The sequence below is a fragment of the Protopterus annectens genome, chromosome 9.part0 (genome assembly GCF_019279795.1).
Source record: "Protopterus annectens isolate FY-2018-M chromosome 9.part0, PAN1.0, whole genome shotgun sequence".
Lineage (NCBI taxonomy): Eukaryota > Metazoa > Chordata > Ceratodontiformes > Protopteridae > Protopterus > Protopterus annectens.
Genome location: NC_056743.1, coordinates 833706104 through 833732029, shown reverse-complemented (window position 1 = coordinate 833732029; position 25926 = coordinate 833706104). Strand labels below are relative to the sequence as shown.

Sequence of the window (25926 nt, the reverse complement as noted above, 5' to 3'; positions counted from 1 at the left end):
GATATCTGCATTGCTTACTGTACTTATTTCCTTGTTTCACTTGAAAGAAAGTTACTGTTTGTCATTTTTGCATTTAAGTTACCTGTAACACATTGCATTTAAGTTACCTGGCACTTGCTCACTAAAGCAATTATATAAGTCAGCACTAAAAAATTAAAAGCACTACACCCTCACAAACTCCCTTGAGTACCTTGTTCCCCATTGGCCCTTTTTTCAATTATAAAGGAATTCCCAATACTATTCTAGCCTGTCCAAAGGTCAGTTGTCAATCTCCTCTCCGGTCCAGCTGGTGAATCTGGGAATCTTGAGGCAATGTTACAACTGCCTCATGTACACAGACAACCCTCTCCTCCTCCCAACAAATTCCAACACATGTGAGAGATGCAACCATATAGCCAAACTGGAGGCTAAGCTCTCTCAACTCAGTACTGGTGTAACCAGTCAGGAGGAGAAGGAAACCACACTCACTACAATTCCAGTCTCACATAGACCTACCACGACAGCAAACCAAACACATAAACACACAAAAACATACTCGGAGGCTCTAAATAAAAATCTGCCTAAACAGCAGAGACCTCCAAAGCAGACACCCAAGCAACCATTACCCCAAAACAAAACACATGCAACACATAGCTCACAAAGCCAGTGTGCTGAACAGTCACAGCCCTTAAGGCTAAACAACACACCTGATACACTTGTAATAGGTGACTATCATCAGGCACACTGACATCCCGCTCACCAGGCTGAGCAAGGAGAAGGTCACGGTGAGCTGCCTGTCAGGCGCTAGGATCCGCCACATAACACAAGCACTCAGGTCACTCCAAGGCAAGTACAAATATGACTCGGTCATTGTCCATGCTGGTGTGAATGACCTGAGACGTACCTCCCTGGACTACATGAAAAGAGACATAGAGGAGCTCTCTGAGCATGTAGCCCAGGCTGGTATGACCCTGACCTTGAGTAGCATCTTACCCTCACCAAGAATGATGCCACAATATGAAGACAAGATGATCAATTTCAACAGTTGTCTTAAGTATTGGTGTCATTCAAAGGGGATCCAATGCCTGTCAGCTTGGGATGACATGCTCGACAAGCCACGATGCTTCGCTAGGGATGGCTTGCACCTGTCACCCTTGGGCTTTTGGATATTGGCAAAGGCTCTTGCTTCCCCATAGTGCCTTTTTAGGCAAGGCTCAAAAGACAAACCCACCTCCATAGGTATCACAAGGGATAAGAAACTAAGAGTAATGCTACTCAATGCCAGAAGTCTAAACCTCAAGATGCACGCACTTAAACTCTCCTTAGCATGGAGAACACTGATATCTGTGCAGTAACAGAAACCTGGGTCAAGGCTCTGAGAGCACCCCAGCACTACCAGGTTATACCTCATACCATGCTTTTCGGCCCCAAAACTTGGACCGAACCACAAAAGGAGGAGTATCAATATTCGTCAAAGATACCCACACCTCCAGGTTGGTGGCACAGCATGAAGCATCAGAGACTATCCATGTGCAACTAACAGTGGGTAAAACTGCCTTCCAGTTTATAGCCTGCTACAGACCACCCTCCCAAACCCAGGAACCCCACTCAGCCTTCCTGAGAACACTGGGAAATATGAAGGTCTCTCCAAACACCATTATATTGGGCGAATTTAACTACCCAAACATAGACTGGGAGCATTACTCTAGCTCCAACGCCCTAGCCCAAAGGTTTCTAGAATTTATAAACTCAAATGCTATGGAACAACTTGTTACCACTCCCACAAGAGGGGAAAACATACTGGACCTGATCATCACCAACATGGGGACTCTATGCTCCAGACCAGAAGTGTATCCCTCACTGGTAAGATCAGACCATAAACTAATCTCACTGGATATTCACATCCCAACCCCACCCCCTGCCCAGAAAACCAGAGTGAAAAACTTCTCTAAAGCAAATTTCACACTCCTCAAAACCGAGGTGGAATCCTTCAAAGCCCCCGAGCCTGTGGAAAATACGGCCCAGACCGCAGAATCCTTTATAAACGCATTCTATGAACACCTTCAGGAATGCATGGATCATGCAATCCCAAATAAAACCAAGACCCAATCCTCCAAAGGCAGGCGTCCTGTCTGGTGGACCCCAGCCATAAACAAACTATACAATAGAAGGAGGAAGCTACTACATGATAGAGCAAAATCCCAAAAGGGAAGGCATCTCTGATCAGTATTAGCAAAAACTACGGGCACTCATAAAATCGTCTAAGGCCAGCTTCGAGAGAAAAATTGCACAGGACACTAAGGATAATCTCAAGGCTTTCTTTAGTTATGTTAGGAACCTGGGTGGGAATTCCCAGATATGCTCAGAATTAGTCCAAAATGACAAAAAAATACACCGAACCCACAGACATTGCCAACATCCTAGCTGACAGGTTCAGCGCAAACTTCTCCCACCAAAGGGCAAATATCTATCCCAGCAGACTGCTGCCCCTGACATCTCAGGTGCTCAGGTAAGATCCGCCCTCTCCAAAGCAAAAAACACAGCATCAATGGGACCAGACGGTGTCCCAGGCTGCATCCTACATGAACTCCAAGAAGAGCTAAACCCAAACATAAAACTACTGTTCAATCTCAGCCTTACTACAGGATATGTACCCAAAGTGTGGCATACAGCAACAGTGGTCCCTCTCCACAAAGGTGGTGCCTCAACGGATCCTGGAAACTATCGCTCCATAAGCCTGACTAGCTTGGACTGCAAAGCTATGGAAAGGATCATCACGGACCTCATAAATAAAGATATTGGGGACCTACAGACACTGGATCCTACCCAGTTCGGCTTTGTTAAGGGCAGATCCTGCCTCTTAAACCTGGTCGATTTCTTTGAAACAGTCACCAAGGCCATTGACGAGGGGAAGGTGGTCCACACAGCCTACCTGGACCTCGCAAAAGCCTTTGATACAATACCCCACTCGGGCATTATAGATAAGCTCACCAGCTTAAATATAAACCCCTATGTCACTAGATGGGTTGCAAACTGGCTCAAGGACAGAACCCACATGGTTAGAATTGCTGGAGCCATGTCAGACTCCAAACCAGTTACAAGTGGCATCCCACAAGGCTCAGTCCTGGGACCTCTCTTGTTCAGTATATATTTCCCGGAGATACAGGCCAACACGGAAGGACTGTGGCTGACCAAGTTCACAGATGACTGCAAACTGGGCACCATAATCGACTCTCCAGCTGACACAAGCATCCTCCAAAAGGGCCTCATAGAAATAGACAACTGGTGCCAGAGCCATGGCCTCAAGCTAAATGCCAAAAAGTGTATAGTCATCCCCTTTGGCAAAAACAAAGTGCCCACAAATTAATAGGTGGTAATCCATTAAGTACAGAAGAAGTAATTAGGGACCTGGGGACCAAAGTTGATAGCAATCTCTCATTTGACAACCACGTGGCCAAAGTGGTTAGGAAAACATTTTATATAGCCCACCTAATAATGAAGGGATTCACATCTAGATCAGGGGAGGTCATCGTGCCTCTTTACTCATCCCTCATCAGGCCCATAATTGAGTACAATGCCCCTTTTGGGATGTACCTTACCAGACACCTGGAGCAACTGGAAAGACCCCAAAAGTACCTCACCAAGAGGATCAAAGGGCTCAAACAGATGCCATATGCTGCCCGGTTAAAGAAACTCCAGCTCTACTCAGTGGCATACCACCTGCTCAGAGGCGATCTGTGCCTGATGTATAAATCCATGTCCAACCCGGAATTAATGGACATGCTGCACCTCAGAAAATCCAAATCCCATTGAGCTACGCTACCGAGAGACTTGAACCTCAGCACTGAAATAAATAGGACATGCTGGAGGGACAGATTCATAACCCAAAGGCTCCCTTCACTCTGGAATAAAATCCCAGTCCAGGTTAGGCAGAGTCCCTCATTGACTCTCTTCAAGAGGAATATTGATGAGTGGATGGGAGATTGTAGGTTTACCCCGGGTATCACTTCTGTGTCACTGTTAGACAAAGGCACAGTATACTAACCTTGAAGAAGGGCATAGCAAAATTAATTTAAAATGGGTGGCGAAAGCCAAACACACTCTGGCTAGGCTTATAAATGCCCTAGGGCAGATAGCCTAGTATGAACCTATGAACCTATGAACCTATGAACCTAAACCAAGAAGTGCTGCATGGCAGCTGCATTGTATTCCTTACTGCAACCAGGTGCAAGTCCATTACACCTTACTGAACTACACAATACTTAGTGGGATGAAAGTATCATGAGCTGCACACTTCTGTTACATTGGCTGCTGCATAACACACTCAAATGCAAGGGACTTGCACATTACTGTGTTACAAACTCATGAGCACAGCCATCAAATTGGGGAAGTACTATTGCAAAGATCGAGCCCATAAGGAATGTGATAAATGCCCATGCTATGTATAAGCAGTCATCCGCTACAACATCCAAATATTGTTTTAAAGAGATGGTTTCATTGTATAGTAATCTACATAATAAAATGAACATACATCTTAGTGTACATTTGCTGACATGAAAGTAGGGCTCTAACTTTGTCAGTTTTTGTAAAGTTTGAAAAAGTGTTCAGCATCCTCATGCAATGACATGATGGGGTGAGCCTGCAGTCTGCCGATATATATATGTCAGTCCTGAAGTTTGATTCTCTAGTAAACAAACAAAAAAAATCAAAAAATTTTTGCTTGCATCCAAATGTAACTGTGATTGTAACTATATTCATGAGATGTTATGACTAAACAACTGTATATTTTCAAGATAGAATGTAAAATATTGAAAATGACCAAAGTTAAGAAGGAACTCTAACCAAATTAAATGCATGCCTTTAACTTTGGTAGGAAATCAGTATGGCCCAAGCATGAAAAGGGTCATCATAGACTTGCTCTACAAATAATACAGTATGGGCAGTGTTCATATTTGTTAGGAATGGTATATTCCTGTTGCTGTTTGAGATTTTCTTTCAGGAAGGATCTGATGGGCCATGAGTTATGGGTCATACATATCATCTTGGAATTATGAGTCAAAACTGAAAAAATTCCATTTTGTGGTCATTATTTGAAACATCCATTAAGTAACACAGACCCAGCAGCCATCATAAGAATATATCACAGATTAACAGCTATTTGGAAAACGACATATATTACACCATTACACAAAGGAGGCAATTCAAAAGAACTAAGAAACTACTGACCCTTTGCTATACTTTCACCACTTTCTACAATTCTGGAAAAATGTATCCACTTTCAACTTCTTAAACACCTTCTAAACAATAATCTCCTCTCATCTTCACAGCATGGATTCCAACCATATCATAGCACTACTACAGCTCTTCTAAGTTTTACTAATACTACAAATAAATTCAGAGACAATGGCAAAATAGTGTCTTCAGTCATTGTATAGTAATCTACATAATAAAATGAACATACATCTTAGTGTACATTTGCTGACATGAAAGTAGGGCTCTAACTTTGTCAGTTTTTGTAAAGTTTGAAAAAGTGTTCAGCATCCTAATGCAATGACATGATGGGGTGAGCCTGCAGTCTGCCGATATATATATGTCAGTCCTGAAGTTTGATTCTCTAGTAAACAAACAAACAAAATCAAAACATTTTTGCTTGCATCCAAATGTAACTGTGATTGTAGCTATATTCATGAGATGTTATGACTAAACAACTGTATATTTTCAAGATATAATGTAAAATATTGAAAATGACCAAAGTTAAGAAGGAACTCTAACCAAATTAAATGCATGCCTTTAACTTTGGTAGGAAATCAGTATGGCCCAAGCATGAAAAGGGTCATCATAGACTTGCTCTACAAATAATACAGTATGGGCAGTGTTCATATTTGTTAGGAATGGTATATTCCTGTTGCTGTTTGAGATTTTCTTTCAGGAAGGATCTGATGTACCATGAGTTATGGGTCATACATATCATCTTGGAATTATGAGTCAAAACTGAAAAATTTCCATTTTGTGGTCATTATTTGAAACATCCATTAAGTAACACAGACCCAGCAGCCATCATAAGAATATATCACAGATTAACAGCTATTTGGAAAACGACATATATTACACCATTACACAAAGGAGGCAATTCAAAAGAACTAAGAAACTACTGGCCCTTTGCTATACTTTCACCACTTTCTACAATTCTGGAAAAATGTATCCACTTTCAACTTCTTAAACACCTTCTAAACAATAATCTCCCCTCATCTTCACAACATGGATTCCAACCATATCATAGCACTACTACAGCTCTTCTAAGTTTTACTAATACTACAGATAAATTCAGAGACAATGGCAAAATAGTGTCTTCAGTCTTTTTGGACATGTCTAAAGCATTCAATACAGTTTCCTATCCTAAGTTATTGTCCACTCTGAATAATTTTAATATCAACCCTGGTGCTGTTAACTGGTTTCAAAATTATCTATCTAGCCATCAGGTGTCAGCAAGATGTGAAATGGAAGCAAGATCTATCCTCACTCCTTCCTGTTAACACTTGGAGTTCCTCAGGGTTCAATTGTAGGGCCCTCCTCTTCAGCACAGTCATAACTGATCTTAATACTGCCTCCTGTCAAGCATCTATCCTGCAATACACAGATGATTCAACCCTCGTATGTGCAGCATCCACAATAACTCAACTTCTTACAGTCACACAAAAAGCCTTCTCTGATATTGAAATGTGGCTACCAAACTCACAACTCATTCTCAACCCTCATAAAACTAAACTTATGATCTTTCATCCATCTAATCCTACTAACCTCCCGGCTAACTTTTATATCACTGCCAGTAATACTAGGAGTTTCCCAGATTCACAAACAAAATATTAGGTGCCATAATTGGCAACAGACTAAAATTTGACAAACACATCTCTAACACAATCAAAAAGGTTCACAAGAAAATGGGAACAATGTATAGAAAGAAAAAATTCTTAATAGATGCTGCAAGAATAGCCATAGGTAGAACCCACCTTCTCTCCTTGCTGTTTTATGCATCCCCCATACTTACCAACCTCAAAAAGTCAGAGCTAAGTAAATTAGAATCATGTTACAATAAGACTGCCAATTTTGCAACAGATTCCACACATTCAACCCATCACTGTAAAAGCCTAGAAAATCTTTGTTGGTTGGAACTACCTCATGTTATGAACTATAACCAGTTAATAATGGCTCACAAAATAATGCACAATCCTGACAACATACCTTCCCTAAAAAATCTTCTACAACCCTACGCTAACATTCGTAGTTTTCAATCATCTAACAAAGACTTACTCCAAGTAACCAAAGTATCCAATACAGCAGGCAACTCTCTTAACTAACTTTGTTGCTAAAAATTGGAATACCTTTCCACATAGTATTAGATCCATAAACAATCTTAATAATTTCAAAATATCTCCCAAAAGATACTTATTTGAATCCTGGCTTTGCACATGTAACACTCCAGGTTAATTATTAACTTAAATTCACACACAAGAACCAAAACAACCAAAAAACAAACTGGAAAAATGTTAGCCAAGAAGATAGTCCTCAAATAGTCAAGTGCACACAAAAATCCTGGGAACACATACCAAGCAGAAACTTGTAACAAATAATCCTGTGATAGAAAAAATATATTAGCAAGGCCTATAGGATAAAACTTGTTGCCATTACAAAAATGCAATACTTGCTTTCGTAGGAATACCTACTTCATCAGACCATTACAATAAAAGTGCTGTCCACCTATTTATAAGGTCAAATTATAATTACTAATATCTAATTAATTGTTCCCTTTCATTTTAAAAAGATATTCAACTCTACATGAATACTTGCATTGTATTCACAAACATCACTAATATAAAGACGCATGTACAAATAATGTATAAAAATATACATATAAAAATTATAAAATAAATCCCTTAACTGTTTCCAATGTTGTGCTTCAATCTTCATCCTAAATATACCATTCTGCTATGAACTTCATAACTTACATTTACCCATACATACTTAATGCTGCTGCTAATGTGATTCCCATTTGCTTTGGCTAAACGTGTTGAAAATGGGTTCTACACACAGTTTTAGATTTATGGCCATTGAAGTGGTCAGTGAAAATGATAGAGGGGGAGATATAATCAATAAAACAGAAACTTCAGAAGTAACGTGGATAGTTAGGTTAAGAGGTAATAGAGGGAAGGGACTAAATGATAGGATACCATTAAAGCCTGTACTAAAGAACAGGTCTTTACGTTAATGAAAAAAATGGGAATTACGTTAGCAGCAGCATTAAGTATGTATGGGTAAATGTAAGTTATGAAGCTCATAGCAGAATGGTATATTTAGGATGAAGATTGAAGCACAACATTGGAAACAGTTAAGGGATTTATTTTATAATTTTTATATGTATATTTTTATATGTATATTTTTATATGTATATTTTTATACATTATTTGTACATGCGTCTTTATATTAGTGATGTTTGTGTAGAAACAATGCAAGTGATTCATGTAGAGTTGAATATCTTTTTAAAATGAAAGGGTAATTATTACCTAATTAGTAATTACTAATTTGACTAGCCTTATAAATAGGTGGACAGCACTTTTATTGTAATGGTCTGATGAAGTGGGAGGTATTCCCATGAAAGCGCTCACCTACTGCATTTTTGTAATAAAGCCGTGTTTTATCCTACAAGACTTGCTCGTGGAGAATATTTTTTCTATCACAGGATTATTTGTTACAACAAGTTTCTGCTTGGTATATGTTCCCAGGATTTGTGTGTGCACTTAATTATTAACTGAGCATTACTTATACAATTTGGCTGTAGGTATTAACTCTGTTAACATATCCCTTCTAACAATACTACTTCTCCTCCACATTCCTAGCTGCAGCTCTCACCACGGAAGTATTACTAACTATCCACTACTTTGCCTAAGTGATTCTTCCTACTTAATTTCCTAACTAATGTTATGTTCCTCCACATATATAAGTTCAAGGATTCACTTTAGAAGCTTGAAATACTGAAATGTTGAAATTCAGTCTTTCGAGCCCATAAAGTGGAATCCTGAAAAGTGCAAAAGCTCAGAAGCACGAAATTCAAAACCTCGAATACCGGAGGTTTTGAATTTCGTGCTTCTGAGGTTCCGCTGTGGTTACGGATTCAGGTAAGTGTGTGTGTGTTAAGGGTTTTGGGTAGGGGCTGTGTTGTGTGTTAGTTTGTTTTGTTGCTGTGATGTGTGTGTGTGCGAGGAGAATGTAGCTTGTGTGGTGGTGTTGTGTGTGTGTTTGTGTGCAGTGCGACCTCAGAGTTAGAATATTTAAGTAGGGGGGGGTGTGGGGGGCATGGGGAGTGCAATGGGGGACTTGCCCCCCTGCTTTTATGTAGTAGAGAGCTTGTGTCTGTGTGTGGGGAAAATGGTGTGTGTATGTGTGTGTGTGTGTGTGTGTGTGTGTGTGTGTGTGTGTGTGTGTGTGTGTGCAGTAGTAGCGTGAAATTCAAACTCTCCGGTGTGCGAGATTTTGAATTTTGCGCTTCTGAGTTTTCTATGTTTTAAAGATTCAACTTTATAGCTTCGAAATACTGAATTTCGACATTTCAGTATTTTGAGGATATAAAGTGAATCCATAAGTTCAACCATATATTTGCTGATATTAAAGTGTTTAAAGTCTTGCTCTATTTGATACTATGTATATATATTTTTGTTTTACATTTTTATCCTGTAACTGTGTTAACACTCATTTTTTTTTGTCTATAATTTTTGTTATTTGATGTGATGATTTTGTATGTAAGCTTAGGCTGGAGCTTTTCTCCCTGGGCCTTCACTGAAAATAGGCACTGTCCCAGTCAGACCATCCCAGTAAACAAATGTAAAATAAATAAATAAATAAATATTAAAATACTTGTCAGAAATTATGATACATATTGGATGTATGAAGGCATGTCTCCAAGGGAGCATGATAGAATTGTGGCTAACTTTGTTACCCTACAGTTTCAGAGAAAAATGACAGTAGACAATACAATGACCTACCAGTTAAAGTTTTTCTTGTAACAACCAGTTACACTGCCATCTGTATTCATGCCTTCATCCAGTTTGTCTTAATACTCACAGGTTAATATCATACTACAGCTCACCTGAGACAAAACAGACTAGAAACAGATGTCATGGTGTGATGATAGATTGTGCCACATTCATCTGGACCAAGCCCACTTCTCTTCTGTACAGACAGAACAGAGCATGTCTAGGCTACTAAGTATAACGTTTATTAATAGTACCTCCCCCCACATAAGGGAGTGCCATCCAGGACAGCTCGACTGTAAATGAAGTGGGTAGTGGTCTAACCAAGTGATGATTCCACTACCAGTTATCATGTGGAAATGCCAAAATAGAGAGTATGCCCAGAGGAAATAAACTGTGTAAACCCAAACCTGGCCACAGCAAAGGAATTATTTTTTCACTTCTAATCATCTTGAATATTAATGTTAATATACACTGAGCACAGTGTACATTAACTTTAATATTTAAGATGATTAGGAGTCAATGGTCACTGATAAATAGTCAATGCCAGTTAAAGAAGGAAGTCTGGGAAGAAAAATCCAGGTAGTGACAGATGAGTGGGTACCTAGAGTTTGCTCTTGAATCCATGGCATGCTTAAAGGAGTTGGTGACGCCTACAGAAGTAATAATCGACACCAAGAAAGAGTGATAAGACAAGTATGATGTGCTGTCTTATTTTAATTTGCAATAACTGCATAGCTGAGTGGTTAAGGTAGTCTGTCAAATATAACTGGTACACATTAATAACCATGTTAACCTGCAGAATGTTTACTATTGGACAGTTTCAATGTACATTGCATTTTAATAATATCGCATACAAGTTCAAATGCATTCTTAATTAAACCTGACATACATGTCAAAATTAGGACCCATTGCATTAGCTCTACTTGTCTAAAGAAGTACATTATATGCAGCTAATGCCCGAAGACCCAAAATTAATTTATTTTGGAGCACAGGTTCTGAAATTTGATTTTTTTTTTAACCTATTTGCTGACCAGGTAAGCTCTCTGGACAGATTGCCCCTTTTCAGGGGCAAAATGGAAGAACATTATGGTTAAATAACTTCCTCAGAATGAAGGTGCACTGCACTCTGGACACACAGGAAGAGCTCAGCACTTGTCCCTTGTGCTAACTGCCAGGTACAGACAACTTAACAGTCTTTTACTGTGTGTCATTCAAAATCTGGAAATTGCCTATACATACAAGGAAACCTATCAGTGAATTAGATATGCTAACATGCTTCAGCACCCCTTATAGAGATATAATCTGTCCCTCTGTCATCTTTATAGAAATATATCTGCAACTTCTTCCCAGCATTTTAGTAAACTGAAGTCACTGAACAAAACTCACAGCTTATTCTGACTATGGGATTTCAACAGGTGCTAGCTAGAAATGCAGCAGGAATAAAAGAATTAAATGAAACTTAAAATGCTTCAGAGACTGTAGATTTTGCCAAGGAGTGGTTAATAGACTGAGTTGTGCAAAACTAGAGTTTTTTTTATTTTTTTGAAGAGGTCCTATAATATTGAAAAGTACTACCCAAGATTTCTCACAGCCAACCGATCACTTTCAGACGCAGATCTGGCGTCTCCTTACATTAAAAGTTAAATGGTTTGGAATATGTTCCAGCAGGTTTAACTAGTGACTGGGGACTTTCCTGATATGTGATACAATTGCCAATCATCTGTGGTTTCTTAACTGGGTGAGCCTACCAATAAATGCTGTGTGGTTAAATTACTTTATAGATAGATACAAATGTTCATAAAGAATTACATAAAGTAGTGTAAGATGAGTATCAAATCAAGTTTGTTTATGTTCCCAAGTGTCACATAGAAATTATAGTGTCTATGAAACTATACTTCAACCTGTGTTCTTCCACCTTTTTTCACAAAAACAAGGAAGTGACAAAGGTTCACCCTGGCATCTAAAGATATGTACGCATCTTTTTAAGTCATGAGATTATGAAAGCTAAAGTTAGTGCTTTCTAAAACTATATAGATGACTGGTTTTCTTTCACATTGAGAAGGCAGTTATTAAATTGGTTACATTTTATAAGCTCTTAGGATGTGGAATGAGCTACTAACATAACAGGAAGCATGTCGTGATCAGTATCAGATTTTTAGATGCGGTGATTTAAAAAAAAACAATGACTAGGCTTTGGGTTATTCAGGAATGATAGCTTAATAATAAAAACTTGCTTTTTAGCAACAATACCTGTATTATGTAAAAATTATATTATAGCAAGAAAGCAGCCTCCAAGTGTAATCTGTGACATGAGAGGTGAAGTTATAAGACAACAATGTGCAATGAGAGTTAAGCAACTGCTTGTGGAACAAAGCTATGGCACTGGACATCTAATAAAGCAATCCTCAGCTGAATAAGAGGAGCACCATTCTGAAAAAAAAAAAAAAAAAAAAAACAGTAGCAGTAATAATACAGGCAATGGTAATAAAACCCAGGCAGAGCTGCTGTTTATTGCTAGGTTTTGCAGTTGTCATAGAATTATTGTACAGATATCAAGTAATAACTGTGCTGTGCTACTAACAAATGGTAGGTGCGGCTAGATTTACATATAACCTTGGATTCATAGAAATGTGCTACATGCTGGAACGAGGCTTTCAGCACATGAATACAATATACTGCAATTTTAAGTATTTATAAATATCCAAATAGTAATAAAAGGTAAAAAAACTGGGAGTCTGGTTAGTAAGCTGTGCTCTGATGTCGGAATCAGACCAATTCTGAAAAGCCATCTACAGAGGAAGAGAGCAAGATATGAGTGGTAGAGCAAGAAAGCAGCCACACACTAGCTAGTGAGAACCTCAGAAAGACTGGATAGCAGCTGGTAACATCAGTCAGTGAGTAGTGAAGCAGGCTGTAGGCAAACATCACATAGTAATAACTTATAACACAATGTGAATGCCGGCTGTCTGGTGTCCATTCACCTGGACACTTACTGAGTCCATGAAAGGAATGGCTTGTTTTAATAGATGTCTAGTGCCATAGCTTTATTCCACAAGCAGTTTCATATAGGACAGTACAGAATGGGGGACACATAGAAAGCAGTGGTGCAAACAAAAGAGAAAAATAAAGGAAATATAGGTGGGAGAGGAGAAAGGCAAACTTTTTTCTGTGGTGATTGGTACCCCTATTTTATGTTTATACATCTATATATGTGTGCATGTATATATGTGTATATATATATATATATATATATAAATATATATATATATATATATATATATATATATATATATATATACACATATATGCATAAATATATATATATATATATATATATATATATATTTATAAGGCGGGGGCGTATCCATATTCATCAAGGATACCCACACCTCCAGGTTAGTGGCACAGCACGATGCTTCAGAGATCATCCACGTGCAACTAAAAATGGGCAAAACTGCAATTCAAATTGTAGCTTGCTACAAATCACCCACTATGTCCCAGGACCCCCATTCCGCATTTCTGGAAACACTGGGAAACATAAAGGTCCTACCAAACATCCTAATATTGGGTGATTTCAACTACCCAAACATTAACTGGGAGAACTACTCAAGTAGTAACTCCCTTGCCCAGCATTTCCTAGAATTCAGAAACTCAAACGCCCTGGTTCAGCTGGTCAACACTTCAACCAGAGGTGACAACATATTGGACCTGGTCATCACCAACATGGGCGACCGATGTTCCACACCGGAGGTCAACCCCTCACTATTTAGATCTGACCATAAACAAATCACTCTGGATATCCACATTCTGCCCACACCCCCAGACAAGGAAACCACAGTGAAAAACTTTTCAAAAGCAAACTTCATGTCACTTAAGACCAAGATGGAAAGTTTCAAAGCCCCCATGCTGAAGGATAACGCTGTCCAACCTGCAAAATCCTTTACTAATGCATTCCATGGGAACCTACAAGAATGTATGGATCATGCCATTCCAAGCAAAACCAAGACTAACTCCTCCAAGAAAAGGAAACCAGTCTGGTGGATTCCTGCCATAAACAAGTTATACAATAGAAGGAGGAAACTAGTACAGAAAAGAGTAAAATCCCAAGAAGGAAAGACATCCCTGATCAGTATCAGCAAGAAACTACGATCCCTCATAAAATCATCCAAGGCGGGCCAAGGACTCCAAAGATAACCACAAGGCATTCTTTAGCTATGTCAAGAATCTAAGTGGCAATCCTCAGATCTGCTCGGAGTTAGTGCAGAATGGCACAAAATACACTGAACCGACTGATATTGCCAACATCCTGGCAGACAGGTTCAGTGCAAATTTCACCCCCCTCTCACTCCCAAAAGGGCCCATAACCATACCAGAAGAATGTAGAGTCCCTGAAATCACAGACACTCAGGTTGAAACAGCCCTATCCAAAGCCAAAAACACAGCATCAATGGGACCGGACGGTGTCCCAGGCTGCATCCTACACGAGCTCAAAGACGAACTAACCTCTCACCTAAACACACTGTTCAAACTCAGCCTCTCCACAGGCTATGTACCCATAGAGTGGTGCACAGCAACGGTTATTCAGCTCCACAAAGGTGGAGCCACAACTGACCCTGGGAACTATCACCCTATAAGCCTGACTAGCTTGGTCTGCAAGGCTATGGAGCACATCATCATGGAACTCATTAACAGTGACATTGGGAACCTCCAAATACTGGATCCTACCCAGTTCGGCTTTGTTAATGGCAGATCATGCCTCCTAAACCTGGTGGACTTCTTTGAGACAGTTACTAAGGCTATAGATGAGGGAAAGATGGTACACACAGCCTACGTAGACCTCGGAAAGGCCTTCGACACCATTCCCCATTCTCGTATTATAGACAAGCTCACCAGCCCGATCATAACCCCTACGTCACAAGATGGGTTGCCAACTGGCTCATGGACAGAACCCACATGGTGAGAATTGTGGGAGCTGGGTCCGACTCTAAACCGGTTACAAGTGGCATTCCCCAGGGATCAGTCCTAGGACTCCTCCTGTTCAGCATATACTTCTCAGAGGTACAGGCAAGCACAGGAGGACTATAGCTGACCAAGCTTGCAGACAACTGCAAACTAGGGGCTATAAGTGACTCTCCGGCTGACACAGACATCCTCCAAAAGGGTCTCACAGAGACGGATACCTGGTGTCAAAATCATGGCCTCAAGCTAAATGCCAAAAAGTGCATAGTCATCCCCTTTGGAAAAAACAAAGTACCCACAAACTACCACATAGGTGGTAGTCCCCTAAATACAGAAGACGTAATAAGGGATCTGGGGACCCATGTAGATAGTAATCTCACCTTTGATAATCACATTGCAAAGTGGTTAGAAAATCCTTCTATGTGACCAAAATAATCACAAAAGGGTTCGCATCCACATCAAAAGAGGTCATTGTGCCCCTCTACTCATCACTCATCAAACCCATCATAGAGTACAACACCCCATTTGGGATGTACCTTACAAGATACCTAAAACAGCTGGAAAGACCACAGAAGTACCTCACCAAGAGGATCACTGGCCTCAAACAGATGCCCTATGCAGCGCGACTGAAAAAACTCCAGCTGCACTCAGTTGCATACCACCTACTCAGAGGTGATCTCTGCCTGACATACAAGGCCATATCCAATCCAGAATTGATGGACATGCTCCATCTAAAGAAAACCTTATCCCCTCAAGCCACACACTCTAGGGATCTAAACCTCACCACAACAATAAATAGGACGTGCTGGAGGGATAGATTCCTGTCCCAGAGACTTCCCATGCTTTGGAACAAGATTCCAATCTACATTAGGCAGAGATCCTCACTAACACTCTTCAAGAGAAACCTTGATGAGTGGATGGGAAACAGAAAGTTTACCCCAGGGATCACTTCAGTGGCTCTGCTGGACAGAGGCACAGGGAACTAATCTAAGGGGGTGGTGAAAGCCAACACATTCTGGCTAGGCTTATAAATGCCTTTGGGCAGATAGCCTAGTACCTAACTATGAACCTATAAACCTATATGTATATATATATATATATATATATATATATATATATATATATATTTACACATGTATATATATATACACACACACACACACACACACACATATATATATATATATATATATATATATATATATATATATATATATATATATCTATATATGGGTCGGGTCCACTTTCAAATATGGAAATTATCAAACTTCGAACCTCTAAATACTGAAGACTAGAGGACTGAAATTTTGGAATCTCAAAATGAAAAAAATATCTAAAACGATAAAACTTCAGAAGTCATGTTTTTGCAGGGGGGGGAGCAAGCTCCCGTGCACCCCCCACCCCCTGCTACTTAAATATACCAACTCTGAGATCGCACTACAGTGAAGGGAATGGTAAAATTCCCATTCTGCACTGTATGGTGATCTCCATTGGCACGTTTTGAGATTCCAAAACTTCGATTCTCTGGGCTTTGGTATTTAGAGATTCAAAGTTTTGGAATTTTGAAATTTGAAAGTGGATGCACACACACACACACACACACACACACATATATATATATATATATATATATATATATATATATGTAAATTATATACACTCTATTATATATGTGTTTATAATCTAGGATCTATTTTATATATATATATATATATATATATATATATATATATATATATATATATATATATATACATATATGGTTTACTTTTATAACTCCGAAGTGCATTCTGTCGAAAGCCAGTATCTCCGATTCCTAAGTGGGAAAGTGACAATGTCGAATTCTGACATTGATGAAAGTACATCTCAAATTCGACTTCCAAATGGGCTTTAACATGGGTCGAGATAGGGGGCGAGATTTGTACTTCAATAATGTTGGGTTCGACATTGTCACCATTCGACCCTTGTCGTTCGCTGTAGTGGTGTCGACAACATAAGCGTCTGAATTATGATAGTAAACCATATATATATATATATATATATATATATATATATATATATATATATATTATATATATATGTTATATATAGAAAGGGAGACAGAGAAAGAATGTATGATGGTGAGGATAATAAGGAAGCAGGGTAAGGAAAGGTTTGCGAAGAGTAGGCACTGAAGTCACACAGATAAAACCTGTAGCAGTACAGACAAGAAAGGGTTGATGGGGCCACACTACCAGGGGGAGATCTCAGATAGACAGAGACAAAGAGGGTAGACAAATGATAATGGAGAGTAGGGGACTATGTGACAGTGAGTTCTGGAAAAATATGGAAAAATATGAAAGAGATACACCTGACTAAGGATTGGTTAGGGTATGGGCAGCGTGCTAGTTGCTGTTTGACCCAGTGGGATATCAGTGTAACCTATAAGATGACTGATATGCATCAAGATGGCCAGTGCTAGGGGCCACACAGTCCTCTAGTTGCCTGATGGCAGAGGTTCCACCACTTAAGTGTATATGCAATGGGCTCTAGGAGTCATGGTAATGGCTCCTCAGCAGGCTGTTGCATTGTCAACCACCTCCCATTTGGGTCTATATTGAATCAGCGAACACTTAAGAAAGCGAACGCTGATTCATCGACCCTATTTCAGCAAACACTGAAAATGCCGAACACCCAGAACAGCAAATTTTTTCACAGGGAAAAATCGCTGGGCCAGTTTTGGGAGTTTGCCATTTCCTCCACTGTGGTGCGATCTCGAAGTTGGTATATTTAAGTAGGGGGGGTGTGGGGGGCAAAGCCCCCCACATTAAATACTGTTTTAAGTCTTTTTTTTTTTTTTTTTTTGTGGAACAGCGATTTTTTTTCCCTGGGAAAAAATCGCTGTTCCGAGTGTTCGGCATTTTCAGCGTTCGCTGAACTAGGGTCGATGAATAAGTGTTTGCTTATTTAATATAGACCCCTCCCATTCCACCTGCTGCACTATCAGAGATGAAGATTTGTCATTAAAATGAAATGGATCATGAAGATCAGAAATTAGCTGAATTTGTAATGTTGCTTTGTATAACAACTGCACCATTGTGTTCTGGAGAGATATGTCCATCTAATAAAGAAGATTCAGCCTTGTTGGGTCTGTCCTGGCCTGTGTTTTCCATTAATAACCCTATAAAAGGCCATATCTTTCCATGTGATACCCCCAATCTGTGCATTATAAACTTTTGTTGTAGTTACTGCTAGCTTAAGTAAACTGAAAAGCCAAATTTAGTACAGTTCATGATCTGTATTAAGTTCAAGCCCATACACATGACAGTAGAATCTGTGAAGTATAGTTGTAATGAAAGAAACTGAAATGTAAGAGCTTTGCAATGTCAGTCTCTTTCTTTTATTGGTCTTGCAAACATTATCACAGGGGAGGTCTTCATTTAACTGACTTCCACCAATAATTAGTCTCTATGTACAACTTCTCCACTCCGCCAAGAGTGCTACCTAGCATAGACATGCACTGCTATCAGGTTGTGATATACTTTTTCTGAGCATAAAACAAATAAAGATGCGGTCATTTAATAAAAGTTGATAGTTACATTCCTTACAGGACTTGGGTCATACAAGTTATGTAAGGTTTGTATTTCATAGGTCCATAAATACTTTGAGTATTTACAGAATTTATTCAGTAGTTTGTTCCCATCAATAAAATCATAATGTTTCTGGCTGAAAAATTTCCTTCTAGTGTTAACTTTTCGAAATACATTTGTTTCAGTAATATAAAAACTAAGAAGCAACAAATAACCAACATCATTCTTTTAGTTATTCTGTCCATCTATTTCTTTTCTTGTTTACTTGTATTAAACCACTTTCCATTCTCAGTAATAAAATTGTAATTAGATTTTTTTAAGTATATTCTTTTTATTTTTATTTTCAAGTATTTTCTTTATGTGCCAGTTTTAGCAACAGCCTCACACATTTATTTATGTTTCTCTTTATTTCTATAAATTTAATTTATAAATGTACTCATTTTTAACAGAATCTCCAGAAGTTCTGAACGAAAACATGTTTGACCCTCTGAATCCTGAATCAGCCTATTTAACTATCGAGGTAAGCACCTCTTGTGTTATAAAGTTTTAATTTTATTTCATGTATATTAAAATTCTGCTTTAAGTGTTCATTGTGGACCCTTTTCATAGAAACACAAGGCCTCTTACTATTCCTAAACTTATTTTATGCCTTCAAGAAAAATCTCATGGACATCCAGATCCTCTCAAACAAACTATGCAACTTCAGCTTCCTTACATGAAGAAAGGAAAACCACTGAATAACTTTCCAGTGAGCCAAAAGGTTTTTTTATGGAGTATACTGAGGTACTTTTACTCTGTCTTGTCTACAAAACCTTATACTACTTGTGCTAATCCCGACTGAAACCATGTCCTCATTTACCTAATTTTCCTCCCCATTCCCCTTACTGAGCTCCTCACAAACACTTTCAATAGTTTGAGAGTTATATCTGAGAAGTAAGCTTTACCAGTAACCTTTTTTAACTTCATCTTGTGTTATTGTTTCTGTTTTATAAGTCTAATACAGTAGTATATATTATAAGTTTATCTCCTATTTTTAGTATTTATTTTGTGTTGAAATTGATTTTCTTTTTTTACCTTGTATTGTTTACTCATATTAATGCTTTATGTGACAAATCATTGTTTATTGCCTGTACTGGAGCTTTTCTCCCCGGCCCTCTACTGAAAACAGATACATGTCCAGCTAGACTAGCCCGGTCAACAAATGTAAAATAAATAATAAATAAATTATACAGCAATAAAATACCATCACTAATCCACGTATTGGCTATAAACAACACTCTGTACCAACAGCGCTACTGTAGTGACTGGGCCCCATGCTAACTCCCATTTCATCTACTGACCATGTGTTTTCAGTCCTTGGACCTACTTTATGTGACTGTGATAAATCCTCAACATCTGTGTTAAACCATATTTAAGGGAAAACTGTGAGGCTACCTGAAAATAGCTGCTGCTTATAGCTACTCCAAACACCCTGCTAAAACATAAAAAAAATATTACCTCTCAACGTCTGTGTTCAATGCTCTGCATAATATAATCTCCTCACTCTTAAAGTGATTACTGCTTATAACTACATCTTTTTACTTAAATGTCTCTCTCAGACTTTTTTCTTAGTGGTATCAGTACAATACCTATCAATCTGCAAAGTCCAATGTATTATGAATGAGTGAGTGCTTTATCTTTGAAGAATTCCTTAATTCCTCATCTGTATATGTGCATATAACGTGCATCATGTATATGAATGTATATAATGTGCATGTATATGTATTTATATACCATTTCTTGTTTTTTATTGTAGCTTCCATCTAGCTGTGGCTAAAATGGGTCCTTTCTGAATCAATCCACTACCCTGATAACAAAAAAAACAAACAAACAAATAAATACATAAATTAATTAATTGTACATAGTCAATGAAAGGTTTCATTCCATTGTAACGCATACTATGCATTCCCTTACTTTTTTGGAGCAAACTGACACTTTGAATGTTTTTTTTTCAATTGCTTAATGTTTCAAGACTTTGGTAAACTCCCTCTTTTGAGACTTGGAAGTTCTTATGTTCTGGTAGTGATGCAAAAGTGTGAGTTGTTAAAAAGGAACAGACTTGTTTCATCAGCACAGTACAATAACATATAGGGGTTGGTTGCTTGTTTAAAAAGTGACTCACTCATCTACTTCCTTAGCATCTCTTTTTTTTGGCAACCACATATTTAAAAAAAAACAAGTGTTGAACTGTATGAAAAATGAACATTTTTAGTTACGTGCTCCTCTGTGTCAGGAGGTCAACTAGAAGGTTTACTCACTGTACAAAGAATGCTTAAAATACAGCTCACTGACTTATTTTCTCTGCTTAGAAATTATGTATGCTTCTTAAATGTCTACAGGTTCAGCTGGAATGACTTCATCTAAAAGACATGTCAAATAATTGCTTTTTAAAAACTAAGTAAAACATTCCAAGTCATCGAAAACTGCACTACTTTAATTGTCATGGGTAAACTGTACTACTATAAGTGTCAAAGGGGATCACACCAGTGTAAATGACATAAAGGAACAATGTTACTGCAGGTATCACAGTGGAGTCTTCCAGTGCAGCTGTCATGGGGGAACCACATCAATGCAGATCTCATAGATCTGCAATAATGAAGGTGTCATGGGGACCACATCATTACAGGTATCACAGGGGCTGCTTCAGTGTAGGTGTTATGATGTAACCAGAACTCTGCAGATATCACAGTTGATTACATCACTGCAGCTGACACAGGAGGATGCACAACTGCAGGTTTCATGAGGATACCACATCACTACAGGTGTCACAGGGCAGTAACAATACTTGTATCATGGGAGACTGCAACACTGCTGCTGCTATTAGGGACCACATCAAATCAGGTGTCACAGGGGGAGTAACAGTACAGGTATCACAGGATGACATCAACACTACAGGTGTTATGGAGGACTACACTATTGCAGATGTCACAGAGGCAGTAGCAGTATAGGTGTCAAGGGGTGACAGCAACACTGTGGGTGTTACAGGGAAATCACAGCACTGCATGTGTCTCAGGGTGTCCATGTCAATACAGGTGTCATGGGAAAACACATCACTGCAGGTGACACTAGAGAAAACACCAAACAGATGTCATGGGGAAGTAAAGGTACAGGTGTCATTGGGTGACAGTGACACTATGGGTGTTATAGAGACACACCCCTGCAGGTGCCACAGGAGACCATATCAGTGCAAGTGCCACAGGAGTCTGCCACACCAATGCAGGTGATACAGACAAACTGCATCACTTTAGGTATTATAGGAAACTGCTCCTGTGCAGATTTCCTGGGGATCACTGAAAGTGTCATGGGGGTACCACACTATTGCAGATGTCACATAGGACCACACTAGTTCAGGTTTTACAGGGAAATGTACCTATGTAAGTGTCACAGATGATTGCACCACTGCCAGTATCATAGGGGAGCCCCATGACTGTAGGCGTCACATGGACAAGTGTCATATGGTGCTGCAGCACTGTAGTGTCATGTGGAGATACACCACTGCAGATATCGCAGGGGACTACACCAGTGCAGTTGTCATGGGAAAACTGCTCAACAGTAGGTGTCTTGGGGGAAAGCACACCACTGCTAGTGTCACAGTGGTCCAAACCATTGTAGGTGTCATGGGGAACCACACAACTGACAGTGACTTAGGAGACCACACCATTGTAGATGTCATGGAACCCACTGCAGGTGTAATGGATTGTCACTACTAGAGGAGTCACATGGGACCACGCCAATGCAGGTACCAGCATGAGACCTACAGTTATACAGCCCCTGTGATATTTATAATGATGTGGTTCCCCATGACACCTCAGAGAAACTGGGATGACTGCAAACTGGAGGTTGTTGTTACTTATCCTTGTGCACCCAAATCCTCCAGAATGAACTTTCTCAATTGAACTTATGGTGTGATAAGAATATGCTCAAACTAAATGCTAAAAGTGTAGTGTCATCACTTTTGGTAGACAACCTCTCCACTCATCATTCTGCATAGATAACACACCACTACAAAATGAAAAGTAGTCAGGGACCTAGGTACTTGAGGTGATAGTGTCCTCTGTTTTGATCATCATTTGACAGTGGTTGTTAGGAAATCCTTTTATTTAGCCCAGCTAATTTCTAAAAGAAATATCGTCAAGGTCTAAACAGGTTAGCACCCTCTTATACTCAGCATTGATCAGACCAGTTACTGAGTACAATGCTCACTTTGGAATGTATCTCACTAAATACAGTTACAAAGACCTCAAAGGCTCCTAACCAAAAAGATTAGAGGCCTAAAGTCCCTGAGTTAGAAAAGCTGAAAGCCCTAACCCTTTATTCAGTGTCTTAAAGACTTTTGAGGAGAGATCTCTATCTTCTTTGTGGTATCATTAGAGACCAAATTATTCTTGACCTCCTGTTTCTCTATAAGTCCAATAGCTCCACCAATACTAGATCCAGGGATCTAAATCTTCACCAAGAGACAAATAAAACACAGATTTATAACCCAGAACCTCCCAAACCTCTGGGATAAACTTTCTCCTGAAGGTTAAGCAGCGTGACTTACTATCTTCCTTTAAAATTAAGTACATGACTGTTTGAGTATCCACAAATTTACTCTGGGATTGACTGGTATGTCCCTCCTGTAGAATGGAGGTGCAGCCTGAGGAAGGTACTGGCAAATCATGAATGGTCATTGGACTCAGTGACCTTGGAATATCTATGAATCTGTGAATCTATGAACTCCACCACTGAAGGTGTCACAAGTGAATGCATCACTGCAGGTGTCACAAGGGAACTGCACCACTGTAAGTGCTGGGGGTACTACACCACTGTAGCTACCACAGGCACAACATGCTAGTGCAGATGTCACAGGGGCAACATCATTATAGGTGTCATAGATGAAGTAGAGCACTGCAATTGTCACAGCAGACCACTCCAGTGCAGGTGTCATAGGTGACTACAACACTGAAGGTGTCAAAAGGGACCGAGCCACTGCAGGTATCAAGGGGGAACATATATTTGCAGAAGTCACAGGAAACCACACCAATGCTGGTGTCATGAATGAACCACACCACTGCAGATGTCACATGGGACAGCACAAGTTCAGGAATTACAGGGTAACTGCACCACTGTACATGTCTTGGGGACCATACAACTGCAGGAATCATGAGCGAATCCCACCAGTGCTGATGTCATTTATGAGTAATGGAGAGTTGTTGAAATTTTAGCTGGGGGATGCAACCATCTAGAGATTTTACAGGAGACAGAACCACTGCAAGTGCCATGGGAAAACCACATCACTGCACATGTCATAGGAGACCACATCAGTGCAGGTGCCACAGTGGACTGTGCCACTCTGGGACATGTTGTTTACTTTATAATCTTCTTGTAATAGTTCTTCATCAAACTTACAGATGGTCTTCTCTGCTGTCCAAGATTTGAAATTGGACTTACTTCCTTGGAAATAAAGCACACATGGACAGTCCAAAAATCTGAACGAAAACATGCTTGCAAACAAACTCCACCAGAATCAATCACTTTTAATGTATTTGTAGTGATGACAATGGCGATGTTGCAGAAGAAGAAATACAGCCATAACAAAGTATAAAAATATTACTCAGACAAAGCATTTGGTAAAAACTGCAAAAAAAGACCCAGCCAAGCTAGAGTCTTCACAATGACTTACTTCAAACCTCCTGTAGTAAATGCCCATGGGATATGTGTAACTTCAAATACTCCTATGTTAAAATAAATTCTCTCAGCTGAAATGAAGACAGAAAAATAATTCCAGGAGAAATGACTTCATAATCTATGAGTTATGTAAGAGGACTGAAATGGAAGATATAGTTTCTTTTTTGCAGTCTTTGATACCCTCAGTCCTCAACTTGCTTGCATCTATTCACTTTAAGTGACTGCACAAAAGCCATAGGTTGCCCAATAACTTAAAAAATGTTAAGACTCACTTCGTCATTGCCAAATTATTGTCTTTTTTGGGAAGAGCAAACAGTTCGTTCTGCTCTTTGTGCTAAACTGCTGAGTAAATATTTTTGGAGCGTAACATTTGATGCTGAATTTTCTTTAGCTGTTTTAGACATAGTGGTCATGAATAAATTTATTCTTGTGGCTTATTACCTGTTAACTTTTCTACTTGTTTTAATTTATATGTCTGCTGTGAAGTGTGTTTAAATAATGAAGGAATAAAGATCATATTGCTAAAAACTTAAGAGAATGTAATGCCACCACATATTTTAATAATTGTCTTAAATATAATTATGCACCTAGAAACAATTTTTACCTTTCACTATAATGACATCAAGAAGATCTTTTGAGACGTCAAGTCCCTTTGCCATTTCTGCCCATATTTCATTTAAAAGGCAAGTGTTTTCTGGGAGATCACCTACTAAATCAAGCTGAAGTATAATTTTACTATTTCAAAATATGATTCTGATGTGGATTACACTGTATAGCTCTAGCTGATAGAAAGAAACACAGAAAATATGATATATAATTACAATGTGCCATTTCCATTGGTACAGTGTAAAACAGATTATTTTACAACAAGTACGTCTCCACCAACCTGCTTAGGGTATCCATTTTACAATGACCCCCTGCCTGCTTCTTCTCTGAACTGTTGCTACCTTTCTCAGTTCATTTGCCTTTCTGGTTTCAAGTAATTGCCCTTCTACTGCTTTGTAGTCATCATGAAACCTGCCATCTGTTTCATGTGACATCATTTAAAGTCCACCCAGATTAACTTTTAGTTATTTTGTAATAAGACTCACAAAATTGAATTTTCTAAGTGGGAACTGGTTGATACGCATCACTGCAGTAGGTGTAATGTTTTGTGCCTGAATGGGTAATGAAACAACAAAGCATGTTAATAATCATGTTTTTCAGTGTAATGTATTTTCCAACGGTGTTACTTGTATGATAGTTTACATTACTAAGTGTAACAGTAATTTATTTTAGATTAATATGATAACAACAGGACTGAATTTCGAACAGAGGAGCATCTCAATGATTCCCAGACTAGTGAAAGAGAAAGTTCAGTGGCAGATCATTTCAGAGCAGTACATTTGGGATAATTAATAATCCAAATGTGAAATATTTTGCATCACTTACATTTTATTTAGAAAAAAATGGAAGTTAAAATGATCTTAAAATATAATATTTTTCCATATGGCCTGAAAAAATACTCCATGGTACTTTCTTTGTACAGGAATCTTTTTCACAATTCTAAAAATTGTGAGAGATGATGTTGCTATATGAGGTGATATATAAACTTAATTGTTGAATTGCTTTGTTCTGAAAAGAGTATCTGTGCTTTACGTACCAAGAATAGAATATCTTTATTTCATACAAATATCTTCACAAGC

At 38.9% G+C, this 25926-nt stretch overlaps 1 protein-coding gene across 3 annotated transcripts in view; it reads left to right on the top strand.

The window, feature by feature from the left end:
* LOC122811579 (major histocompatibility complex class I-related gene protein-like) overlaps positions 1-25926 on the top strand; it is a 227994-nt gene that overhangs the window by 149242 nt on the left and 52826 nt on the right. For all 3 annotated transcript variants that reach the window (XM_044083509.1, XM_044083510.1, XM_044083508.1), the window contains one exon: positions 18982-19052. In XM_044083509.1, the coding sequence (XP_043939444.1) occupies positions 18982-19052 (71 nt within the window). The remainder of the gene's footprint in view (positions 1-18981; positions 19053-25926) is intronic.